The sequence below is a fragment of the Muscardinus avellanarius genome (genome assembly GCF_963383645.1).
Source record: "Muscardinus avellanarius genome assembly, chromosome: 15".
Taxonomy (NCBI): Eukaryota; Metazoa; Chordata; class Mammalia; order Rodentia; family Gliridae; genus Muscardinus; species Muscardinus avellanarius.
The window spans coordinates 79,175,432-79,199,440 of record NC_137801.1 but is presented as its reverse complement, the minus strand read 5'-3'; the positions used below and the strand labels follow the sequence as shown (position 1 = coordinate 79,199,440).

At 40.1% G+C, this 24,009-nt stretch overlaps 1 protein-coding gene across 2 annotated transcripts in view; it reads left to right on the top strand.

The window, feature by feature from the left end:
- The window catches only part of GCC2 (GRIP and coiled-coil domain containing 2), a gene marked incomplete at its 3' end in the record, with an annotated part of 43,026 nt that overhangs the window by 11,608 nt on the left and 7,409 nt on the right, over positions 1–24,009 (top strand). Inside the window, exons 7-20 of one of the 2 annotated variants that reach the window (XM_080711639.1) lie at positions 794–894; positions 999–1,097; positions 4,398–4,517; positions 6,204–6,368; positions 6,606–6,710; positions 7,972–8,134; positions 11,701–11,801; positions 12,128–12,205; positions 12,830–12,967; positions 13,858–13,979; positions 15,353–15,529; positions 17,801–18,018; positions 20,248–20,442; positions 21,853–21,992. In XM_080711639.1, coding sequence (XP_080567765.1) covers positions 794–894; positions 999–1,097; positions 4,398–4,517; positions 6,204–6,368; positions 6,606–6,710; positions 7,972–8,134; positions 11,701–11,801; positions 12,128–12,205; positions 12,830–12,967; positions 13,858–13,979; positions 15,353–15,529; positions 17,801–18,018; positions 20,248–20,442; positions 21,853–21,992 — 1,922 coding nt within the window. Of the gene's footprint in view, positions 1–793; positions 895–998; positions 1,098–4,397; positions 4,518–6,203; positions 6,369–6,605; positions 6,711–7,971; positions 8,135–11,700; positions 11,802–12,127; positions 12,206–12,829; positions 12,968–13,857; positions 13,980–15,352; positions 15,530–17,800; positions 18,019–20,247; positions 20,443–21,837; positions 21,993–24,009 lie in introns of both variants that reach the window. The other variant, XM_080711638.1, reaches the window with a different exon arrangement.

Genomic DNA, 24,009 nt, shown 5'->3' with positions numbered 1-24,009 from the left:
TGTAGCTCAGAGATAGAATGTCCCTGGGACAATCCCAGCTACTTGGGAGAATGTCCCTGGGTTCCATCTCCAGTGCCTCCCCCTCCAAAAAAGGGTAAGTCTGACATAGTACATATTTTATTGTGAATATTAGATCCACCAGCAGAGGCGTGTGCATAGGCACTTATCTGCATCTTCTCTACTTGGACCTGACTTACAGACCTTCACCTGGAATTCCAATTTGCCTATGCTTTCAGGAAACCCAGCACTATAAGAGAGTCCTAACCACCTCTTCGGTTGCTAGACACTTAGGAAATGGCTATTTTTTTTTATGTGGACTATTTTAGAGAATTGAAAAAGTGGACATTTTTACATTGTTTGCTTCACTTAGATAATGAATAATTAAGCCTTCACTGAAAAAAGCAGACATCAGTGTTTTGGCTACGTGTGTGTGTGTGTGTGTGTGTGTGTGTGTGTGTGTGTGTGTAACTGTGGATGGACCCAAGGGTATTCCACCTCTACACCTCCAACCTTATTTTGTATTTTTTATTTTGAAACAGGGTCTCACTGAGTTGTAGAGGGCCTCTCTAAGTAGCTGAAACTGTCCATGAACCACTACCCTCCTGTCTCAGCCTCCCAAATGCTGGGATTACAAGCATGCACCACCACGCCCAGCATGGCTACTTATTTTAAATCCAAACTAGATTTTGTGTTCTAGAGATTAAAAAAAAAATCAGTTTCTAGGGTTAAAATAAGGAAGTTATTGGAACATTTTCTTGTCTTTATATATAATCCTTTCATTTTCTATTTTTAGAAAATCTGGAAAAACAATCCATAGAGAAGGAGGAGAAAATAAGTAAGCTAAAACTAGTTGCTGTGAAAGCAAAGAAAGAACTTGATGCTAGCAGGAAAGAGGTGAGCTGACCTTAACACCAGGCCCAAGAGCCTTTCTTTTTAGAAAATCAAGTTTTTCTTTTGATTCTTTCCATGGAAAACTCTTCTCTGCATATTAATCATAGGCCCAGACTCTGAGGGAAGAACTTGAATCTCTTCAGTCAGAGAAGGATCAGTTGTCTGCATCTATGAGAGATCTCATCCAAGGAGCAGAAAGCTATAAGGTAAAGTAGTTACTTAAATAACAACTTATATTCATAGCTAGTAAGTTAAGAAAAACTAGAAAGCCAGGTATGGTGTTACAAACCTGTAATCCCAGCTACTTGGGAGACTAAAGCAGGAGAATCCTAAGTTCCAGGCCAGCCTCAGCAACTTAGCAAGACCTTGTCTCAAGAAGCAAAAAAAGCTTGAGCAAAGTGTGCTGTGCTACACCTGAAGTCCTGGTGTGTGGGCAGCTGAGACAGGTTCAAGGACAACCTCAGCAACATGGTGAGACTCAGCAACCTAGCAAGACCCTGTTTCAAAACAAAAAATAAAAAGGCTGGAGGTTGTAGCTCCAAGGTAGAATGGCCCTGGGTTCAATCCCCAGTACCACAAAAATGAATAAATAAAAAGGGCTGGGGTGTAGTTGAGTGGTAGACCACAGTGCATTCAATTTGAGGTACCACAAAAGAGGAGGGAGGGAAGGAAAAATCCTGCCCATAAAGCAATTACCTTGTAATCTAGTAAATCTCTTTTTCTCCTAAAAAAATCTAGTTAATCTCTTTTTTTCTTCTTTTTTTTAAAGTGTAGTAGTAGAATCCTAATATCAAAGTTTTGAATGTGCCTTTATACTATTTTTATGTGTGTGGGGGGGTCTGAGGATGGAACCCAGAGGCATTCAACCACCAAGCTACACCCCCCGCCCTATATTTTTTTAAATTTTTTTATTGGTACATTGTATTCATTACAAGATAATGGGGTAAAAAACTTGTGTAGACATACATGCACACATCACCCAGTTAGACCATACCCAATCCGCACCTCTATATTTTATTTTGTTATTTTGAAACAGGGTCTCACTGAGTTGTGGAGGGCCTCACCAAGTAGCTGAGGCTGGCTGTGAACCTGCAATACTCTGGTCTCAGCCTCCTGAATGCTGGGATTACAAGCGTGCACCACTACCTCCGGCTATACTATTGTTTTTTTACAAGTGAAATTCTGCCAGGAGTGGTAGCACACACTTGTAATCCCAGTACTTGGGAGGCTGAAACAAGAGTATCGCAGGTTCACAGCCAATCTCAGCTACTTAGGCCCTCCACAACTTGGTGAGACCCTGTTTTTCAAACTGAAGAGTTAAAAAAAAAAGGGGGGGGCTGGAGGTTTGGCTCAGAAGTAGAATGCCCTTGGGTTCAATCCCCACTACTGAAAAAAAAAAAAGTGAAATTCTATTTGGAGAGTTTTTAATCAACAACAAAAAGAAAAATCCTGTCATTAGTGTTCCTTTCTTTCCCCCCTGTGGTACTGGGGATTGAACTCGGAAGCATTCTACCTTCGCACTCTACTATAGCCCTTTTTTTTTTTTTTGCTTTGAAAGAGGGTCTTGCTATGTTTCTGAGAGTCTTGCTAACTTATAAGGTTGCCCTTGAACCTGTGATCCTCCTGTCTAAGCCTCCCAAGTACTGGGATTACAAGCATGCGCCACCGCACCCGGTTTTGGTGTTTCTGTTTAATATTGTTCCTGCCAAGTGAATAAGCCTGAAGCTTTTTTCTTCTCTGGTAGGATCTTAACAGTTATTTTAAGTTTTAAATGGAAAATAAACTAACAGGAATAGCTAAAGTTTTTTTTAACGGAAAGGGATGACATCTTGCTCTACCACACACTAAATTTTTTTTTATAATAGAGCTCAGAAATAAGGTCGAATTCTAATGTGACAGATTACTATAACAGAAGAGACTTCTGCATAATAATACACACACACTTGGATGCCAGGCTCTCTTCTGAGCATCTGATATGTCTTAATATACTTAGTTCTCAAAACAGCCACAATTAGTAATGTTATCAGCATCACCAGTTCACAAATAAGGAGTCCTAGGCAGGGACTCAACATCACAGTCTTACAGTTTGTAAGAGACTCGTAAGTCACAGAACAAATAATAGAGCTGGAATTTTGCCCACTATAAGCTATCCTATCCCAGGAAGTTTTGAAAAAATCAGTGAAGAAGAAATCAGAAAACTATTGGAGAAGAATCAAGTCAGGTTTTTATTTCACTGTATACACCAAAATAAATTCTGGATGGATTAAAAAACTTTGTGAAAAATGTTTTAAACATTAAAATTCTTGATAACTGTCCTGGATACAAAAGACTTTTCTAAAATTAAAAGCAATTTAAGAAATTATAGCTGGCTGTGGTAGTGCACTTTTTAAAAAACTGAAATCCAACCCTGTACAGTGGCACACACCTGTAATCCCAGTATTTGGGAGACTGAGAAAGGAAGATTGCAGGTTTGAGAATAGCCTCAGCAACTTAAGACTCTCAGCAGCCTAGCAAGGTCCCATTTCAAAAGAGAGCTAGGGTGTCGTTCAGAAGTAGAATGTCTCTGGGTTCAGTCCCCAGTATCAAAACAAAACGAAATAAATGATAAATGTTTTTACCAAAGAAAAGATCAAAAGATTGAACTATATAAACTCAGTGTACTTGGTCAACCTCTAAGAAAATTAATAAATTATAAGGTCTCTTACAATGTAAGGAAGAAAGCTCCTAATTTAACTCTCTCATGAAAGATGAATAAGCTCATATATAAATTTTAAATAGTTTTCCTTAAAAACTGGACCTATTTAAATAGTAAGGTATTACTACCATTATCACTAATGTGGGGAGGGAAGAGAGGTGGAAGGGATGAGATGAGGAGAGAAATATACCAAAAGCTATATGCATGTATGTTTTTATCACATTGAACCTCACTATGATATATAATTGCAGTTAACTAATAAAAAATAATTTTAAAAGGTTATGCTTTTTACTTCTAGCACACAACTACTATTTCCAGAGTGTTTTTTTAACTGTCTTAGCATAAAAATATATTAAACTTGCTTTGAAATTGGAAAAAAGAATGCTAATTCCTTTGTCATTTTTATATGTAAACTTAAATTTATATTCTCATCTTTAAATGTCATTTTCATATGTAAGTTTATATTTTCATTGCCATATTTTTATATGTAAATTTTTTCTTTATTTTTGGGGTACTGGGAATGGAACCCTTCTACTTCCGGGCTACACTCCCAGACCTATCTTATATTTTTTATTTGGAAACACGGTCTATTAAGCCAGCAAGGCTGGCTTCGAACCAGTGCGATCCTCCTGTCTCCGCCTCCCAAGCACGGGGATTACAAGTGTGCACCACCACACCCGGCATTATATGTAAATATTTTAAGCATCTCCAGTGGACTTACAAACCTCACATCAGAATAGCTTGATTATCAGTCTGACCTGTTGAATGCATAGTAATAACCTCAAGTTAAATCTTTTGTCTTGTATTAAAGAATCTCTTACTAGAATATGATAAACAATCAGAACAGTTGGATGTGGAGAAAGAACGTGCAAATAATTTTGAACGTCATATAGAAGATCTTACAAAACAATTAAGAAATGCAACTTCTCAGGTAATTATTAAATGAATAAATTCAGACATGAATTTATGTCTGAATTTGTCAGAAATGAAAATTATTGTGAATATATTTTAATCTCTATATAGTTTGCATTTAAAAAGTAAAATATAATCAGAAATAGGATTTTTCTTTTTTTTCCTCCTGTTGGAAGAATTTAACAAAACTGCTAATGACCATTCTGTTTTGCTGTCTCAGTCAGTATTCTCACTGGTATAATTCAAAAATCCTGACCACACACCTCAGAGGAAGATATTTCACTCTCTGTTTTCTGGCGATTCTAGGTTCAGTCCGTGGGAGTCCAGAGTCAGAAGCTCAGGGTATGGGTGCAGGAAGTAGAGAGACAGAGCCAGGGGAGGGTGAGCCATAGACAGCCCCAAGGCCGTGCCTGTGATCCTCCTTAGCAACAGGCCCCACTTCAGCATTATTACCTTGTTTTTGTGAGGGTTAGGGGGACAGTCTAAATACAAACTAATTATATTTGCTTATTGCTCTAATCTCATTTCTCTTAGATTTTTATTTCTTGGGGGGTACTTTCCTTTACCAGAGTACATCTGGTCTTTTATAAAGTTTGCCATAGCCAGGTGTGGTGGCGCACGCTTTTAATCCCTGCACTTGGGAGGCTGAGACAGGAGATCGCACAGGTTCGAAATGAGCCTCAGCTACTTAGTGAGGGTCTCAGCAACTTAGTAAGACTCTGTTTCCAAATAAAGTATTAAAAAAAAAAAGTCTGGGAGTATAGCCGGGAGGTAGAAAAGCCCCTGGGTTCCACCCCCAGTACCACAAAAACAAAATATGTTTACATCGGAGACTGGAGGATAGTGGTTCTCGGACAGCCTCGGCTACTTAGCAAAGCCATTTGCAAACTCAGTGATACCCTGTTTCGAAAATAAAAAGACTAAAAAAAAGGGCTGGGGTGTATCTCATAGGTACAATGTCCCTGGGTTCCATCCCCAGTAACGCAAAAAAAAAAAAAAAAAAAAAAAAAAGTTTACAAAGTAGAGTAAAATAGGGCTGTGGTTGTAGCTTGGAGGTAGAATGCTCCTGGGGTCAGTCCCTAGTAACACACACACACACAAAAAGCACCATATTATTAACAACAGTGATTTTTTTTTTTGTACTGAGAGCTGAACACAGGGATATTCTACTTCTAAGCTATATCCCTGTTCCTTTATTTTTGAAATAGGGTCTCCCCAAGTTGCTAAGGGTCACAAAGTTGCTGAGGCTGTCCTCGAACCTACAATTTTCCTATTTAAGCCTCCTAAATACTGGGATTACAGATGTGCACCACCATGCCCCACTTAAATTTATTCTTGATTCAACATTGTCAATCTGTGGAAATGATTTTTAAATCTTTATTTTTTACAAAATACCAGTATTCAGCCAGGCATGGTGGCACACGCTTGTAATCCCCACGCATGGGAGGCTGAGACAGGAGGATTGCGCAGGTTCGAAGCCAGCCTCAGCTACTTAGTGAGGCTCCCAGCAACTTAGTGAGACCCTGTTTCCAAATAAAGTATAAAATAGGTCTGGAAGTATAGCCCAGAGGTAGAAAGCCTCTGGGTTCCACCCCAAGTACCACCAAAAAAAAAAAAAAAACAGCATTCTTGTTAATGTACCTTGTCTTCCTTTCTTGCATACATTTTCTGGATGTTTATAGTGATTAATTATTTATCATTGCAGTGTGAAAAATTAAGGTCTGATAATGAAGATTTCCTGGCTCGTGTCGAGACACTACAATCTAATGCCAAGTTATTAGAAGTACAGATTTTAGAAGTCCAGAGAGCCAAAGCAATGGTAGATAAAGAATTGGAAGCTGAAAAATATCAGAAAGAGCAGAAGATAAAGGTAAACACAATCCTTTGAGATTGCTTCTCAAATATACAGTGGCATTTTTATCAAAATACTGTTTAAATAAAGAAATTCTTAAGGAGTAACACTTGTGAATACAGCTTAGTTCATTAGTTCCTTATGTATGCCAGCTCTAAATTTGACAATTTAAGCTGTGACTTAGATTTTGTGTGTCAGATTTATTTAGTAGCTCATAACCGAACACCTTATTTGATTTTGGGTTTTTAATTTTAGGAACATGCCAGTACTATAAATGAACTTGAAGAACTTCAGCTGCAACTTCAAAAAGAGAAGAAACTGCTTCAGAAAACCATGCAAGAATTAGAGCTGGTTAAAAAGGTAAAAGTAAACTCTAGTTTGGAAACCAGTGGTCAGTATTCACATTATTAAGCTATTCTATACAGTCAAAAAGGAATATTATAAAATGTTTATGGTACTAAAATGATTCTGGTTGGGGATTAAACACCAAGGACATTCTACCTCTCAGCTATACCCCCAGGCCTGGCCTTTTTTTTTTTTTAAGTAGGGTCTAAGTTCCTGAGAGCCTTGTTAATTTTCTGAGACTGGCTTTGAACCTGCAATCTGCCTGTGCAGTCTCCTAAGTACTGGGATTACAGGTGTGCCCCACCACACCCAGTTAAAATAATTCTTTATAAATTATTAGCCTTAGTAAATTGTAATTTTAACTTAATTTTCTAACTGTTGTCAGAAGAAACTAGGTTCATGAATTATGAGACTTTGGTTTCATATGTCATTTTATCTACATGATTCTTGTAGATTTAATTAATGTCAAACTTGAAAATTGTATTTTACATAAAACTTCGGTTAGTTTTTCTCTTTCAAAGATTAGAATAAAAATAAAGATACTGTAAAAGCCTCTTAAAATAATATTTTGAGCCAATCATAATGGCATACATTTATAACCCCAGTAATTGGGAGGCTGAGACAGGAGGAGCGCAGGTTCAAAGCCAGCCTCAGCAACTTAGTGAGGCTGTCAGCAACCTAATGAGACCTGTTTCCAAATAAAAAATAAAATCAGGCTGAGGGTATAGATTGGAGGTAGAATTCCTTTGGTTCAATCCCCAGTGCCACAAAAATATATGTATATATTAATATTTCATAAATAGGTACTCTACCAGACTAAAATGGCCAGATGTGATTAATGAAAGATATTGAAACATAGTGAAACTAAGAAAATTTTAAAATTTAGCTATTAAAAATATTTTTTTGAAATTATAAAATAGAAAAGTAGCTGACCACCTCCTAGTAATCTCAGTATTTGGGAAGCCAAGACAAAAGGATCACAGGTTTGAGACCAGCCCATGTAACTTAGTGAGAGACCCTGTTACAAAAAATAAAATAAAATAGGACTGGGAGTGTAGATCTGAGGTAGAATATCCCTAGGTTTAGTCCTTAGTACTGCAAAAAAGAAAACAGAAAAAGAAAAACTAGAAAAGTATTCATGTTATTTATTCATTATTGTTTACACTGTATTGTGGAAGAGTGTAACATAACCTGTTTATTCTTATATTTCATTTAAGCAGTTTTACAGATGAAAATAACTGAACTAATAATAGGTAATTTTAATTTGTATATACAGGATGCCCAACAAACTACATTGATGAATATGGAAATAGCCGATTATGAACGTTTGATGAAAGAACTAAATCAAAAATTAAGTAACAAGAACAGCAAGATAGAGGATTTGGAGCAAGAAATAAAAATTCAGAAACAGAAACAAGAAACTCTACAAGAAGAAATGAGTGAGTAAAACAAAATTCACTTTACCTCATAATTATCTCATCCTGACGGTTTGGGGGTGGGAGCCTGAGTTGTTCATTTCATCAGTCTTTGACTGCCAACCAGATACATATTATAATGATAAAATCTTAAAAACACATACACACAAGATGTTAACAGTCCCATCTTTTTGCCTCATGCACTCATTCATTTAAACACTTCTTAAGTACCTGTTAATGTAAATAATACAAACATAAAAATGGGCTTTGTTTGCAATTTGCTGATTGTCGACAAATTAGAAAAATTTAAATACTAGCAAGACATTTTAAGTTGATTCTATCCATTTTATCCATAATTTGTTATTCTACTAAGGACTGAACCCAGGGGCATTCTACCTCCAAGCTATACCCCTAGCCCTACTTTTATTCTTTATTTTGAAACAGGGTCTCATTAAGGTGCAGAGGGTCTCATAAGTAGCTGAGGCTGGCTGTGAACTGCGATCCTCCTGTCTCAGCCTCCCAAGTACTGGGACTACACGCATTCACCATGGCTGTTTAATAATTTCCACCTCATTGCCAGCCAGTGCCCAAATCACAACTCAAGAAAGATGATTTCATGAACAAAGCAATAAAGACCAGTTGTACAGAGCTCACCTTCCCGTATCCAGGATAACAGAGTGTCTGGATGACTGAATGGATTGTATGATTTCCAGACGACTCACCACACATACACCCTATCATCCAAGTAAGTTTATGGTACCACCTGAATGGCAGAGCTCTAGGTTCTAATCCCACAGTGCAGACATTTGGTTTGGAGAACTACTGAATCCGTATATTTTTGACAGCCCACTGAAAGTGAGGCTAGATACTTCGGCAAAACTAAAAAGAGGTTATTCAGGAAGACTTCCCAATTCTCCCTGATGAGTTCCCCCAGTACAGAAATGAAAGGTACTTGCACTGAGTGTTGAATTCAGAGGGGAGAGGTGTTCAGAAGACTAGGACCGTTGAAGATGGGATCCAGTTGTGCATTGAAGGCAGGTTCAGAGAGACAAGCAGGATACCAAAGAACAGTCCTTTCTACAGCCAAGGTGTGAGCAACAACTAAAAGCAATAGTATTGAGAATTCTTAACTAGTTGGAGCAAAAGCCTTCACCTGTTAGGAAGAAATTAAGTATAATTTTTTTTAAGCTGGATCCCTGAAATCCCAGTAGTTGGTAGGCGAAGACAGAAGAATTGCTTATTCAAAGCCACCTTCAAGAACTTAGCGAGACCCTGTTTGAAGGTACAGAATAATAAAGAGCTAGGAGTATAGCTCAGCGGTAGGATGTCCCTGCGTTCAATCCCCAGCACAAATACATAGGTAGATAGGTCTTCTTAATTGCCAAACCCTCGATGGTCTGGCCCTGTTCTAACCCCGTTTAGTTCTCATTATCCTCCCACAGATAAAGAGGACTGGTAATAATTCCTAAGACTTGCCACTTTTCCACAGTGTGGATTTCTTCTCCTGTGCAGCCTCCTCTCAAGCCCTCGCCCTCGCACCCCAGGCTCGCCATTTGCGGTCCTTCTACCCCTAAGAGCTCTCCTGCCCTGTGAGGCGCCCTCACTGCTGCAGAGGGTGTAGAACCTCGAGACAAGCGGCTTCACGTCGCCTTTGCATTTCTTTTCTAACCTTACAGAGTGCTTTGCATTAGCTTGTGAACTGTTGTCCCCTAGTCGTTCTTTGACCCAGAAATTAGATCTTACCTATCATAACTCCCTGAGCAGTTTGCAAGGTTTCACAAGTAATTCATGCCTTGTAAAATACTCCTGTTTCTAGTTCCTGTTTGCAAATAATGTAATCTCTGTGTGTGAATTTAACTTTAAAAAGTTCATTGCTGTTTGTCAGACGTTTCAGCATACTGTGTAACTGGTCCAGACCAGGAGTAGAGCACACTACTCATTCCTGCGGCTTCACAGACCATGAGGTCACTGTTCCATGCTCTCCGTTCCTTTTTACAACAGGCTGCAGCCGGATTGGTCTGCTTGCTGCCAGTGGCTGCCTGTGGTCTACACAGTGCGTCCACTTAACCCACTTGATATTTGTTTCTTATTTACCTCTATTAACAGTAAAGTTTTTCTTCATTATGTTTTGATTGGCTTCTTAGCTCTTTCATTAAACACACACACTCTCTTATTATTACATTTGAGCTAATTCTAAAAACAAATGATCGGGTATGTGCCTCTGATATGACAGAATTAGAAATATACAGCTCCTCTTGAGATACTTTTAAAAAGTAGAGTCCTTATCTTTTAGAAATAAAGTAAATTAAGCCAGGCATTGTGGCACACACCTGTAATCCTAGTACTTGGGAGGCTGAAACAGGAGGATTGCAGGTTTGAGACCACCCTCAGTAACTTAAGTGAGGCTCCCAGAAACACAGTGAGGCCTTGTTTCAAAATAAATGAATAAGAAAATAGGGTTGGGAGTGTAGCTCAAAGGTAAAATGCCCCTGGGTTCCATCCCCAGTACCACAAGGAAAAAAAAAATAGGGCTGGGATAGAATGCCCCCCCTGGGTTAAAGCCCCAGTACTGCAAATAAATTTTTTATTTTTGGTGGTACTGGGGTTCCTGGAAGCCCATCTACCTCCGGACTACACTCCCAGACCTATTTTATAGGTTTTTTATTTGGAAACAGGGTCTCTTAAGCCAGCGCGGCTGGCTTCAAACTTGCGCGATCCTCCTGTCTCCGTCTCCCAAGCACGGGGATTACAAGCTTGCACCATCATGCCCAGCACACAAATAAATTTTTTAAAAAAGTAAAAAGGGGTGGGGATGTAATTCAGAGGTAGAGCACCCCTGCGTTCAATACCCAGTACCACACACACACACAAAAAAGTAAATATAAGCTGGGCATGGTGGCACACGCATTCGGGAGGCTGAGACCAGAGGATCACAGTTTGTGAACAGCCTCAGCTACTTGGTGAGGCCCTCTGCAACTCAGTGAGACCCTGTTTCAAAATAAAGAATAAAAATAGGGCTGGGGGTGTAGCTCGGAGGTCAAATGCCCCTGGGTCCCATCCCCAGACCCACCAAAAAAAAAAAAAAAGTAAATGCAGCCATACGTTCATTTTAGAGATGCCTAGTGAGACAATTGCAGATGTGGGGGAGCTCAGAGTAGGTGGAGGTATGTGGATCAGGGATGGACAGGCTTCTTATAAAGTGTGAGATAACACACGATTAGGTCTTGCAGGCCGCCCCGTCTTCCTGGAGCTTGCTCAGGTCACCCTGGTGGCGTGAGTGCAGCCATAGAGAGTGAGCCTTGCTGCTGTGTTCGAAGAAAACTGTTCACCCAAACAGCCTGCAGGTTGCACTTGGCCAGCTCCTGGTCTGGGTGAAGTAAGACTGGCCCTGTGTTGGTGTGACTGTTCAAGCGGGAGATGGGTTCAGTGAGTTTAGTGTACTGCTGCCACTGCCATCAAGTATATTTGAAATATCTCATAGTAAACAGTTTTTAAAAGTTTCTTTTGACGGTAAGTTAATTCGAAGAAAAGACTTGTCATTGGTGTGTTTATATTCACTCACAAACTACCAACATTGCTTCTTGTTCTAGCTTCACTACAGTCTTCAGTCCAACAGCATGAGGAAAAAAACACCAAAATCAAGCAGCTGCTTGTGAAAACCAAAAAGGAACTGGCAGACTCCAAGCAGGCAGTATGTTGGTTTCTGTTTCTTATTTCATTATGCGCTGTTTATGGATAACTCCATTTTTTTTTTTTTTTTTTTTTTTTTGGTGGTACTGTGGGTGGAACCCAGAGGCTTTCTACCTCTGGTCTATACTTCCAGACCTGTTTTATGTTTTATTTGGAAACAGGGTCTCACTAAGTTGCTGAGAGCCTCACTAAGTAGCTGAGGCTGGCTTCGAACCTGCGCGATCCTCCTGTCTCAGCCTCCCAAGCGCGGGGATTACAAGCGTGGGCCACCACGCCCGGCGGATAACTCCATTTTTAATTTAACCAAGATTCTCATTTTTTGCGTAGGAAACTGATCACTTGATACTTCAAGCATCATTAAAGAGTGAGCTGGAGGCGAGCCAGCAGCAAGTCGAAGTCTGTAAAGTAAGGTTCTTTGCCTTTTTAAGATGTATTTTTCAAAACCCATGTAGAACTAAGTTACCGTTTAAGGTAATGATCATGTATGGGTTTACCCTCTAAGGCTGTTTATAGGGGAGGGGTTCTTCCATTTTGAGGAAGGAGAAGCACTGAATCAAGACTGGCATGCACGTGGGGTGTGCCACTAACTCCAGGTATGTGTTATTTTCATGTATTTGAAGATCCATAATACACGAGAATTAACACGGCCGCAAGCCTCATCTGAGTCCTCTGAATGATATTGTAGTCACAAAAAACAGTTTATATGTGAGTTTATGTATTTGTAATATCTTATATGTCTTGAGATGTGTAATCAAGCATTAATTAAATTTGTAGTCTGGAATTTCTGTAATTGATATTTTTTATTCATGTTGGTTTAACACAGTAAATCAACTTATTATTTTGAAAAAATATTTTGCTCGTGTTGTTACTACTCTTTAAGTAATACTACCTACAGATATTGTATTACTTAATTCTGACACTTATATATATACACTTTGTCTCAAACCTCAAGCTTATGTTTTTAAAAAACTCTCTTTGACCAGTGAAGATCTGATACTCTAGAACTAAACTTATAGGTTTTACCCCCAGATTCAGCTGGCTGAAATAACATCTGAGAAACATAAAATTCACGAGCACCTGAAGACCTCCGCAGAGCAGCACCAGCGCACCCTGAGCGCGCTTCAGCAGAGGGTGGCGGCGCTGCAGGAAGAGAGCCGTGCTGCCAAGGTGCGTCGCGGGGCCGAGCCACCCTCGAGGGGAGGGTGTTGCCAGCCGCGGTGCCCGACTCCGCCCTGGTCCCCTTTCAGTGTTCTGCAGTTAAGGCACTTGGTAGATGAACACCCAGTTCAGAAGCTCAGACTGCTCTAACCCCAAGCCCCTTGCCCACCTTAATCATCATGTGGATAGCATTCCTTGCTAAAAAGAAAGGCAGGAGCACATGTTTCCATCTCAACCATGTTTTGCAATGTATATGCAAAAGAAAATTATTTGTAAAATCTTTTTTTATTAGAAAATATTGTTATTTGTAGTGGTGCACACCTGTGATCTCAGTACATTTGTAGTGGTGCACACCTGTGATCTCAGTACTTGGGAGGCGAGACGAGAGGATCCAGGTTTGAGACCAGCCACAGCAACATAACAAGACCCTGTTTCAGAATAAACAATGGCTGGGAGTAGCCCCTAGGTCCAGTCCCCAGTACCAAAAAAAAAAAGCATAACGCTATAGTTATAAAATCACATTTTGCTAGCATGCTTGTGGGGGCCTGCTTTCTTATCTTACACATACAAAAGAATTGGAAAAGGTACAGTAGGCTTTTTTAGAGGTGCAGCTCATAAGTGATCTTTGCAGCGGTGCCATGGACATTTATAAGTAGTAATTCTACCAAGATAGAAAAATGGGAGAAGCATTATTTGTCAGACAAAATTATATCATGCAAAGGCTTTAAAAAAGTGTAAGGCCAAACAGGTGCTCTTTTTAGTGAAGGCAGTTGAAGCTAAAGCTCAGGTCACCTATTTTCTTCATTTTCAAAAACCGGTTTCACCTCAGTTTGTTAACTTAAAAGAAATCAGGACCATGTCACAATAGAAATATCTTCTTTGTCTTTTAAATGTTACAGGCGGAACAAGCTGCTGTAACTTCTGAATTTGAGAGCTACAAAGTCCGAGTTCATAACGTTTTAAAACAACAAAAAAATAAATCTGTGTCTCAGGCTGAAACTGAGGGAGCTAAACAAGAAAGGTAAAGTCTAATTAAACGAAACACACAGGCTTCCCCTCCATGCAGTGCAGGATCTTTAGCAAGTAGATCGAAGGTCCTGTTCTGGTTTCTTTTGACTCTAGACATAGAGTCTTTTGGCTTCACTATGTCCACAGAGTTAGCTAGGAAACTTTACCATGAAGAGCATCGTTGCAAATTCCAAAAGGTGTAGAAGTGTGCGAAGAAATCAGGATGTGGTCTCTGAGATACAGGCTGAAAGTTTCATCTTGTCTTAAGAGGATCTGGTCATAGTAGAAATTTAGGCATTGGAATTACATTATGAAGCCAAGTATGGTGGCACACGCTTGTTATCCCAGTACTTGGGAGGCTGAGACAAAAGGGTCACAAGTTCTCGGCCAGCCTCAGCAACTTAGTGTAGCCCTCTGCAGCTTAGTGAAAGCCTGTTTCAAAATTAAAAATAGGGCTGGGGGTATAGCTTGGAGGTACAATGCCCCTGAGTTTGATCCCCAGTACCCCCCAAAAAAGAAAATATAGCATCCAGTTATAAGTTGCTTAAAAGTATATGGGAATCAAGGAGGGTGTTCTATAGAGGGTGTCTGTTCTGTAGAGAAATTTTTCTTTTCTTTTTTTGTGGTACTGGGGATTGAACCTTGGGAGCATTTTACCTTTGAACTACACCCCAGCCCTTTTCATTTGTTTTTTGTTTGTTTGTTTGTTGTTGTTTGTGGTACTGAGTATGGAACCCAGGGGCATTCTACCTTTGAGATACATCCCCAGACATATTTTTTATTCTTTATTTTGAAACAGGGTCTCACTGAGTTGCGGAGGAGCTAAGTAGCTAAGGCTGTCTGGGAACCATGATGCTCCTGTCTCAGCCTCCCAAATGCTAGGATTGCATGCATACACCACTATGCCCAGCTCTTAGTTTTTATTTATTTTTTTCCCTTTTTTTTTTTTTTTTTTTTTTTTGTGGTACTGGGGGTGGAACCCAGGGGCTTTTATACCTCTGGGTTATACTCCCAGAACTGTTTTTTATACTTTATTTGGACACAGGATCTCACTAAGTTGCCTACTAACTAGCTAAGGCTGGCTTCGAACCTGCGCGATCCTCCTGTCTCAACCTCCCAAGCGCAAGGATCACAAGTGTATGCCACCGCGCCTGGCTTACTTTTTATTTTAAAACAAGCTCTCACTAGGTTGCGGAGAGTCTCACTACTTGCTGAGTCCTCACACCTATGATCTTCTTGTCTCAGCGTCCTAAGTACTAGGATCACAGGTGTGTACCACTACACCCGGCTCTCTAACATCTTCTTCATCATCATAATGGTATGACATTGAAAGATTAAGTCATTAAAATATATCTGAGACCCAACAACTCTTTATTTCTGTTTTAGGGAACATCTAGAAATGCTTATTGACCAACTGAAAATCAAATTACAAGATAGCCAGGATAATTTACAGATCAGTGCGTCTGAACTTCAGACACTGCAGTCCGAGCATGATACTCTGCTAGAGAGACACAACAGGATGCTGCAGGAAACCGTGTCCAAAGAGGCGGAGCTGCGGGAAAAGTAAGTTGCAGGCAGCTCCCCGGCTGTCTATATGAGCATCTTTGTGGCAGCTCTTCCTGTGTTTCTTCTTATGATAAATACAGATTTACAAACGAGAAGATGACATTTCTAAAGCCTTAGGAAATTTGCTTTATCTACCTTAAAGCTGTCCTTTGGAGTGTTTTTATATCTGGCCTTTGCAAGGGCAGTAATGATTATCTATTTATCTACTATCTGCCTTTCCTTTTAGCTCATGGCCAGAATGTTTCTTGAAGGAAAAAAAAAAAAGCTACTTTTCACCTAAATGTCAAATGACGAGCATTTTTCATCTCTAAAGAAAAACACTCAGACACCTGCTGACTGAACAGTAATGTAGCACCGCTCACCTTTGCAGCTTTGTCTTCAGCTTTAGTGTCGTATCTCGTTCTCCATCACATACTTTACTAGACCTTAGGGATATGGTGGAATCGGGAGATTATTGTGAATAAGATGAGGAAACTGGGAGTAACGCTGTATCTTTGTACACTGAAGAAAAGAGGCCTTTGAGCCTGGGTTATCAAGGTTGTCAGGATATGTTAGCTACCACAGGTGGGCAAATGCCTGTCCAATTGTATCCTGACCTGAGGTTAGTGTAAGTAAAAAGTGAAAGCACTGGCTTGCTAGGCTTACCCTTCTTAACATTGTAATTTATGTGTTATAGTGAAAAACAGAAGTTTCAGGGAAGATCGACCAATTGTCTACCTACCTCTCATTAGGGTGTACTATGAAATTAGCTTGTAAGTACTAAAGCTAACTTCATATTTGTATCAGAAATTTCTCACACTTATTCTAGAAAATGTATTTTTTCTCTAGAAAAAAATATTTCAAGTTACATTATTAGCACAAGTAAAATACAGTTGGTGGCTCTAAAGTCATTCAGTAAATCTTTTTGAGCACCTACCATGTACTACAACTCTTAAGTACTGAAAACTATTCATAGCATTTTGAGATATCTTTAAGGGCGCTCACTTTGGCAGCACATGTACTAAAATTGGAATGGTATAGAGATATCTTTAAGGGCCTTCTTCAGAAGTACTAAAAATTGGTGGTTTTGTTACTGACTATGATCTAATATGAAGAAATAGCCTTTTTCTTTTTTGGTATGGTCTTTACTTTTATAAATGTTTGAATAGTCATACTTTTTCTCTATGAGCTTATAAGAACAGCTCCAGAAGAATGTGTATATTACACTGGCCAGTTAGCTAATGTGACCCAGTAACAGCCAAGACAGGATAGTAAGCTTTCATCAGCACCATCAGCCTGATTTCATGAACTATCATTGTTCCACCTGAAAGCTAGAAACCTTAAACCTAGCTTTAAAATGTCACTTTTATCTTCCTTAGAAAATTGTTTCAATTGCTAACAGTTCTTTCCTTACTTTCTTGGTAAATATTGTTTGGACAAAATGCTTGTAGAAAAATATATGTATACTGACATTCTCCCAAATGAACTTAACAACTATTACACCTTTTCTAATGTAGATAGCCTTTTTTATTGCATTTCTGTCTTTAGCCACTAAATTCTGTTTTAAACCTCAAGAGAGGGGCACACGCTCACACACACGCGCGTGCACACACACACACGCACACACACACGTATGTGTGCGTGTGTGTGACAGAAGAGGTCTCTTGGACAGTTAGACTCCAAATAGTTAACAGTGTTTATTTACCCCTAGAATTGGATTTTATTCTGCCCAGCATAGGAGGGAGTAAAGGAAGGCTTTACACACTGCCAGTAGAAAACTCGTACAGAAAATCAGATGCTAAAGTAGGCAGTTCCTAGGACCACCACTAGAGATTCTGATTCAGTGGCTGTAGCATGAAAACAAGATCTCTGTATTTCTGGCAAGGTACTCTAACAGTTGTGATGTACAGTCACATTTGGAAGCATCGACAGTAAACCAGGTTTTTGTGTTTAAGGGTTTCATGTTAATTCATCAAAAACTCAGACTTTCCCTATAAAAAAGCATAATTTTTCATGTGTTCAAGGGAATAGGAAAAAGGCACATTAATTTTGTGTGAGCTGCCCACAAAATGACCTGAAGAAGTGGACTATTAAAAGTATCATTATTTAAGCCGGGCATGGTGGCACACCCTTGTAATCCCAGTACTTGGGAGGCTGAAACAGGAGGTTTGTAAAGGTTTGAAGCCAGCCTCAGCTACTTAGTGAGGCTCTTAGCCTAGGACTTCCCTCACAGAATCCAGCTGAGAAGGGCGGAGTCAGCATGTAAACTAAGCTGCTCTCACCCTTCAGGTTGTGTTCCATACAGTCCGAGAACATGACGATGAAGTCTGAGCATGCCCAGACTGTGAGCCAGCTCACGTCCCAGAACGAGGTCCTGCGCAACAGCTTTCGAGATCAAGTGCGCCATTTGCAGGAAGAGCACAGAAAGACCATGGAGACTTTACAGCAGCAGCTCTCAAAGGTGGAAGCTCAGCTCTTTCAGCTCAAGAGTGAGCCGACCACAAGAAGTATGTATGTACCTTGGAAATGTTAGCTGTATGTGTTTTCACTATTTATTTCACTAGCCAGAAACTTGCTAGGTGTTAACCAGTGTCAATTCTGGAATTAATGAATTTTGGATTCACTTCCTGAGGTGTCTGAACCATTTGAACCCTTCTTCATTATGCTTATAGCAGCTTATATTGCCTCTTGAAGTACTGTTTTTATGAGTTTATTACCCTCCATGTAAAGGCATATTGTTTTCCTCTGGCTCAAACATACTTTGATCAGTCTTAAGACATGGGTCCTAATTCTAATATTGACTACTAAATATTTTTTATTCTCCATTTTTGATCACTGAATATATCTGTTCATTAGTTAAAACCATTAGAAATACAGCAAAGGAGCCTGGTGTAGTGATGCATTCCTGCAATGCCAGTACTCAGGAGGCTGTGACCAGAGGATTGCAGGTTTGAAACCAGCCTCAGCAGCATAGCAAGACTCTCTGCAACCTATCTGAAAGAAAATAAGCATCACAAAAGAGGTATAAAACAGGACTAAGGATGTAGCTCAGAGGTAGAAAGTCCCCGAGTTCAATCCCCATTACTATACCACACACAAAAAAAAAAAGAGAGAGAGAAAGAAAAAAAAGGCAAGGGGCTTAAACACACCCAAGCAGCACTGAACTTATAAAACTGTTGGCCAGTATAGCTTCTTCCCTTTTTTTTAATCATGAACAGAAATTTTCTTGTCAGAGTTCTGGAGGCTGGAAAGTCCAAGATCAAGATGCCAGCATCCAGTGAGGCCTTGCCTCACCATCACATGGTAGAAGACAAAGGGAAGGGCAGAGGAGGCTGAACTTGCCCTCATAGCAGCACTAATCCCACCCATGAGTGTTGGGACCCTTTTGCCTAATTACTTTTTAACTTTTAGAGGGGATAGACATTCAAATAATAACACACCTGCAAGTTATTTTTCAACTTAATAAGTTAATAGGCTCAAGGTACATTTACTAAGCACTTACTGTGTGCTAAGTCGTCCCATGAGTCTCAGAAAGATTCAGAAAGAGCATAAGGAATGCAAAAAATAATTTCAAGAAGAAAAGAAACATCACAAAAGAGGTATAAATAAAATACAGCTGCTTCCCTTTCTAATGAACTCATTGGAGTTTCATTTCAACCACACACAACAACTTATGTTCTCCTTCCAGGAAGAGATGGGAAAGTGTCAGCCATGATAATGCTATTTTAGTCATAAGTTGATGGTGTTTATTTTCCATGTCATTGGAGCATTGGCAGCTTCAGGTCACTTTCAGGTCAGAAACCAGTTTCAGGAGAATTTAACATATGCCACAAGTCAAAAAGGAAGTAGTCATCTAAGGGGGAAAAAGTTGCACAAAATGTGTGTGGTTGCACACAACTGTAATCCCAGTACTTGGGAGGTTGAGACAAGAGGATCACAGCCAGCCTCAGGAACTTAGTGAGGCCCTCAGCAACCTAGGGAGTTCCTGTTTCAAAACAAAAGATAAAATAGGTCTGGGGCTGTGGCTCAGAAGTAGAATGCTCCTGGGTTGAATCCCCAGTACCACAAAAAATAAAAAAATAAAAAATAGCTTGCACAAGAGGTTGTCATCTAGGAATCGGCAGTGGCCTAAGCAGTTGGCAGAATGTCAGAAACACAGACAACCCTACATTTCTTTGAACTACACATGTTCATTATCGGAAACAGAAAAGCATTGCCCAGGCGCTGTAATGGATTCGTTCCTTACCCTGGATTGCAGGCTCAGTGTGGGATGCTGGGGACCAGCGGAGGTGAAGGTGTGTGGGCAGCGACCAGCATCTGCAGCAGGGCCGACTGCAGCAGGTGTGCTGTGTCCACAGCAACAGGAAATGCCTGGCCCTCAGAGATCCAGAACCTCGGATGCTTAGCAGCAGGCTAGTCCTCCGCCGTAAACTAATACAAATAAGTAGTACCACATTATAATCTGTGTTTAATCCAGACAGTCTAGTGTAGCTAGCCGATAGCAATTTCTAGCTTCTGCTGAAATGTCTAAAATGGTTGAAAGGTCAGTGACTAAGTTTTTTCAGATTATTTCAGCACCTCTTTCTTCATACAGAATTTACTTGTCATCTAATTGTTTAATTTCCTTATCATTTGCCATCCACAGGATCATTTTAATTTCATCAAGTATCTCTGTTATGGCTAAATCCATTAATTTTGAACAATCTCATACCTTTTTAAAAATATATATTTAATAGGCCCAGCTTCTTCCCACCAACCTTTGAAGAACCTTCGAGAAAGGAGAAACACAGACCTCCCCCTTCTAGACATGCACACTGCAACTCGAGAAGAGGGAGAAGGAATGGAGACAACTGATACAGAGTCCGTGTCTTCTGCCGGCACACACACGCAGTCTTTAGAGCAGCTTCTGAATTCTCCTGAAACTAAACTTGGTATGCTACTCTAAGTGGTTTTCTTATTGGATTTTGCTGTCTTGTTTAATTAATATTACTCTAATTTTTATGTGCTTTTTGGAACTGCTCCAATAAAATGCCCTTCAATATTTCACCACTTGTCCAAATGGAAAATTTTTTACAGTATGAAGCAACTATCCTTTAAAATAAAATCCTAGTGGGCATTTTCCACTTCCAGAAAGAGACCATTCCAGGAGCTTTCTCTGGAATATCAACGCGCGCATATGTGTGTGGGGTGTGTGTGTGTGTGTGTGTGTGTGTGTGTGTGTGTGTGTGTGTGTGTGTGTGTGTGCGCGCGCGCGCGTGTGAGAGACTAAAGAACCCAGAGGTATCCTACCTCTGAGCACACCCCCCAGCCCTATTTTTTATTCTTGATTTTGAAACAGGGTCTCACTGAGTTGCAAAGGACCTCACTAAGTAGTTGAGGCTGGCCATGAACCATGATCCTCTTGTCTTAGCTTCCCAAATGCTGGGATTACAAACATATTGTTCTTATCTGTAATAAATATTACTGTTCTTAATTCAGGGAGAACCTGTCATCTTTCTGAAGCTTTGAGACCACCTGGAGTAAGGGCCATTTGTATCCACAGGAAGGTGGGGGGGAACCACAGGTCACGGTCCCTTCGGCAAAGTTCATATTTTCATTTGGAAACATCATGAGGGAGTGGCCGTGGGCTCTGGAATTCAACTTGGCTTTGTGATTTTTGCCAAAATTGCTTATCAATTCTGAACCTGTTTCCTCATCTATAAAAATTGGAATAATATGCTTACCACACCTCATAAAAGATTCTTAGGAGGGTTTATGAGATAAACAATTTATGTTAATGCATCCTTCATTATAAGCAAAATAATGTAAGTTCTTGGAACATTATTAGATAGAGGATGTGTTCTAAAACTAATAAAATAGTTTAGGACTAGGGGTATCTGGTAGAGAGCTTGCCCAGCATACATAAGTCACTGGGTTCAATCCCGAAAGTAAGACTGAAAAATTTTAGAATTGGAGACTCATAGGGGTTATATTCATTTAAAATCTATGAGCCAATCGTGGTAGCACACACCCGCAATCCCAGTACTTGGGAGGCTAAGACAGGAGGATCACAGGTTTGAAGCCACCCTCAGCAACTTAGCAAGACCTTGTTTCCAAATAAACATAAGAAGAGCTTGGGGTATAGCTCAGAGGTAGAATGCCCCTGAGTTCAAATGTGTCACGACACAGATTCCATCTTTTGTCTTTTACTTGACATGTAATCTTTTAATTGAACTATATCGAATATATGAAGCTGACACAATATTGCAAAGTAAGATGCTAACATTTAAATGTTTTTCTTATGTGGAATCTTTATCTGTAATCTGATTTTGAAAATTAACTCATAGAACAACATCTTGCAGAGCCTCCGTTGTGGCATGCTGAATTTACCAAAGAAGAATTGGTTCAGAAGCTCAACTCCACCACAAAAAGTGCAGACCACCTGAACAGCCTGCTTCGGGAAACGGAAGCCACCAACGCCATTCTCATGGAGCAGATCAAGGTGAGGTCAGCATGCCTCGCCGCCAAGAGAACGCCCTGCACAGCTTGCTTTTCTGCCCCATTACCCTCGTGTACCTAAGTTTAAAACTTCACATTTCAGATGCATCCATAACATCTTGATTTTTTTATATTACATTTCTGACGGTAAGAAATATTGTTTTTCTGTTTATTGCCTAGAAGTTCTCAATCCCTACTTTTTCTAAGAAACCACTATGGGATTTAGAAATTGGAGAGATGTTTACAAGTCATTTTGATCCACATGTGCCTAAATAAAACTGAAGTAGGCACAATCTTCTTCAATTATAAAGGCAAACCATGGAGCGGTATTTTTGTTGTTGTTTTTGTTTTTGCGGTACTGGGGATGGAACCCAGGAGCATTCTAGCTGAGCTACACCCCCGGCCCTATTTTTTATTCTTTATTTTGAAACAGGGTCTCACTAAGTTGCAGAGGGCCTCACTAAGTAGCGGAAGCTGTCTGTGAACCACAATCCTCCTGTCTCGGCTCCCAAATGCTGGGATTACAAGCGTGCGCCACCACGCCCGGCTCCGTGAAGCGGTTTTAATGTGTGTCGTCTTGCTGACGCTGGTGGCACTAATGCCCCCCACGGTTGGCATATGGAGATGACAGAGACATGGGAAGGTTTCCCTCTTTAACACAATACTAGAACTATCCAGGAATGCTTCAGAGCAATTGAAGATTACTCAAATAAGACATTGCTTCCCTGGCTCACTGAGAAGCCGCCTCTAAGAAGTTCATGGAACTTGCTGAGCAGTTTTCATGAGCCGGGTCCTGGACCTGGACTTCACATCTGTATTGTCTTAATTAATCTTCATAATCACTGGAAGAGAGAAAAGATAAAGCTGGGAAGTGGTGGAGCAAGACGCACCAGTGGAGGCTCGTCCTGCTGCTCTGCAGGCCACCAGCAGATTGATGTTTTTAAATGCCAAATTATTTACTTACTTTTAATAAATCACATATAAATGATGTCATACCACAAAATAATATCTAATCTCTATAAAATAACATTTTCCCTCTAATCAAAGGATTTTCATATCTAACAAAGTACAGACTAACCTAGTAAACCTAAGTGACTTATTTTCTATGTTTCCAAATATTTACATTTTAGTGATTTCTTGAACTTTATTGTCCCTGGGTTGTTTGTTTGTTTGTTTGTTTTGCTTTTTTGGAGGGGTGGGGGCAGGGTATTGGGAATTGAACCCGGGGCCATTCTGCATCTGGGCTATACTCCCTCACTCTTTTTTCTTTGTTTTGAAGTACTGTTTATGTTGTTGAGTCTCACTACATTGCTGAGCTGTCCTTGAGCCTGTGATCCTCCTGTCTCTGCCTCCCAAGTACTCAGATTACAGGCATGGACTTCCCTACCCAAGTTTTTATTGTTACTTTTTTAAATGACTCTGGTTTTTAGGACAAAAGAGGCTAGTTTTCCTGTACTAACCTAAAATTATGAAATACAACAATATTACAGAAGCTCCCTCTTTGTTTAAACCTGGAAATTGTCCTTTTAACTTCCTACTACTTTCTTTTTTTTTTTTTTTTTTTTTTTTTTTGGTGGTACTGGGGTTCCTGGAAGCCCTTCTAGCTCTGGGCTACACTCCCAGACCTATTTTATATATTTTTTAAATTTGGAAACAGGGTCTCTTAAGCCAGCGCGGCTGGCTTCGAACCTGCGCAATCCTCCCGTCTCTGCCTCCCAAGCACGGGGATTACAAGCATGCGCCACCATGCCCGGCTAACTTCCTACTATTTTCTTCATGTCTTCTTTGCCCCGTTTTTCTGGTCGTATTTCAGAATGACTTGCCCTCTTACATGTCACTGCATCCTGAATTTGACTTTTCGTAAAGTGCTTATCACTGTGAGCACCCTGACTGCCAGGGCTGTGCCAGGAGGGCAGGGCCGGGTAGGTGGAGGATGTGGATGTTTAGGTGGCACCTGTTTTCACACTTGTTCGCCCTCCTCAGCTCACTCCACAGAGTTGAGGTGGTGGGAGCATCGTGGT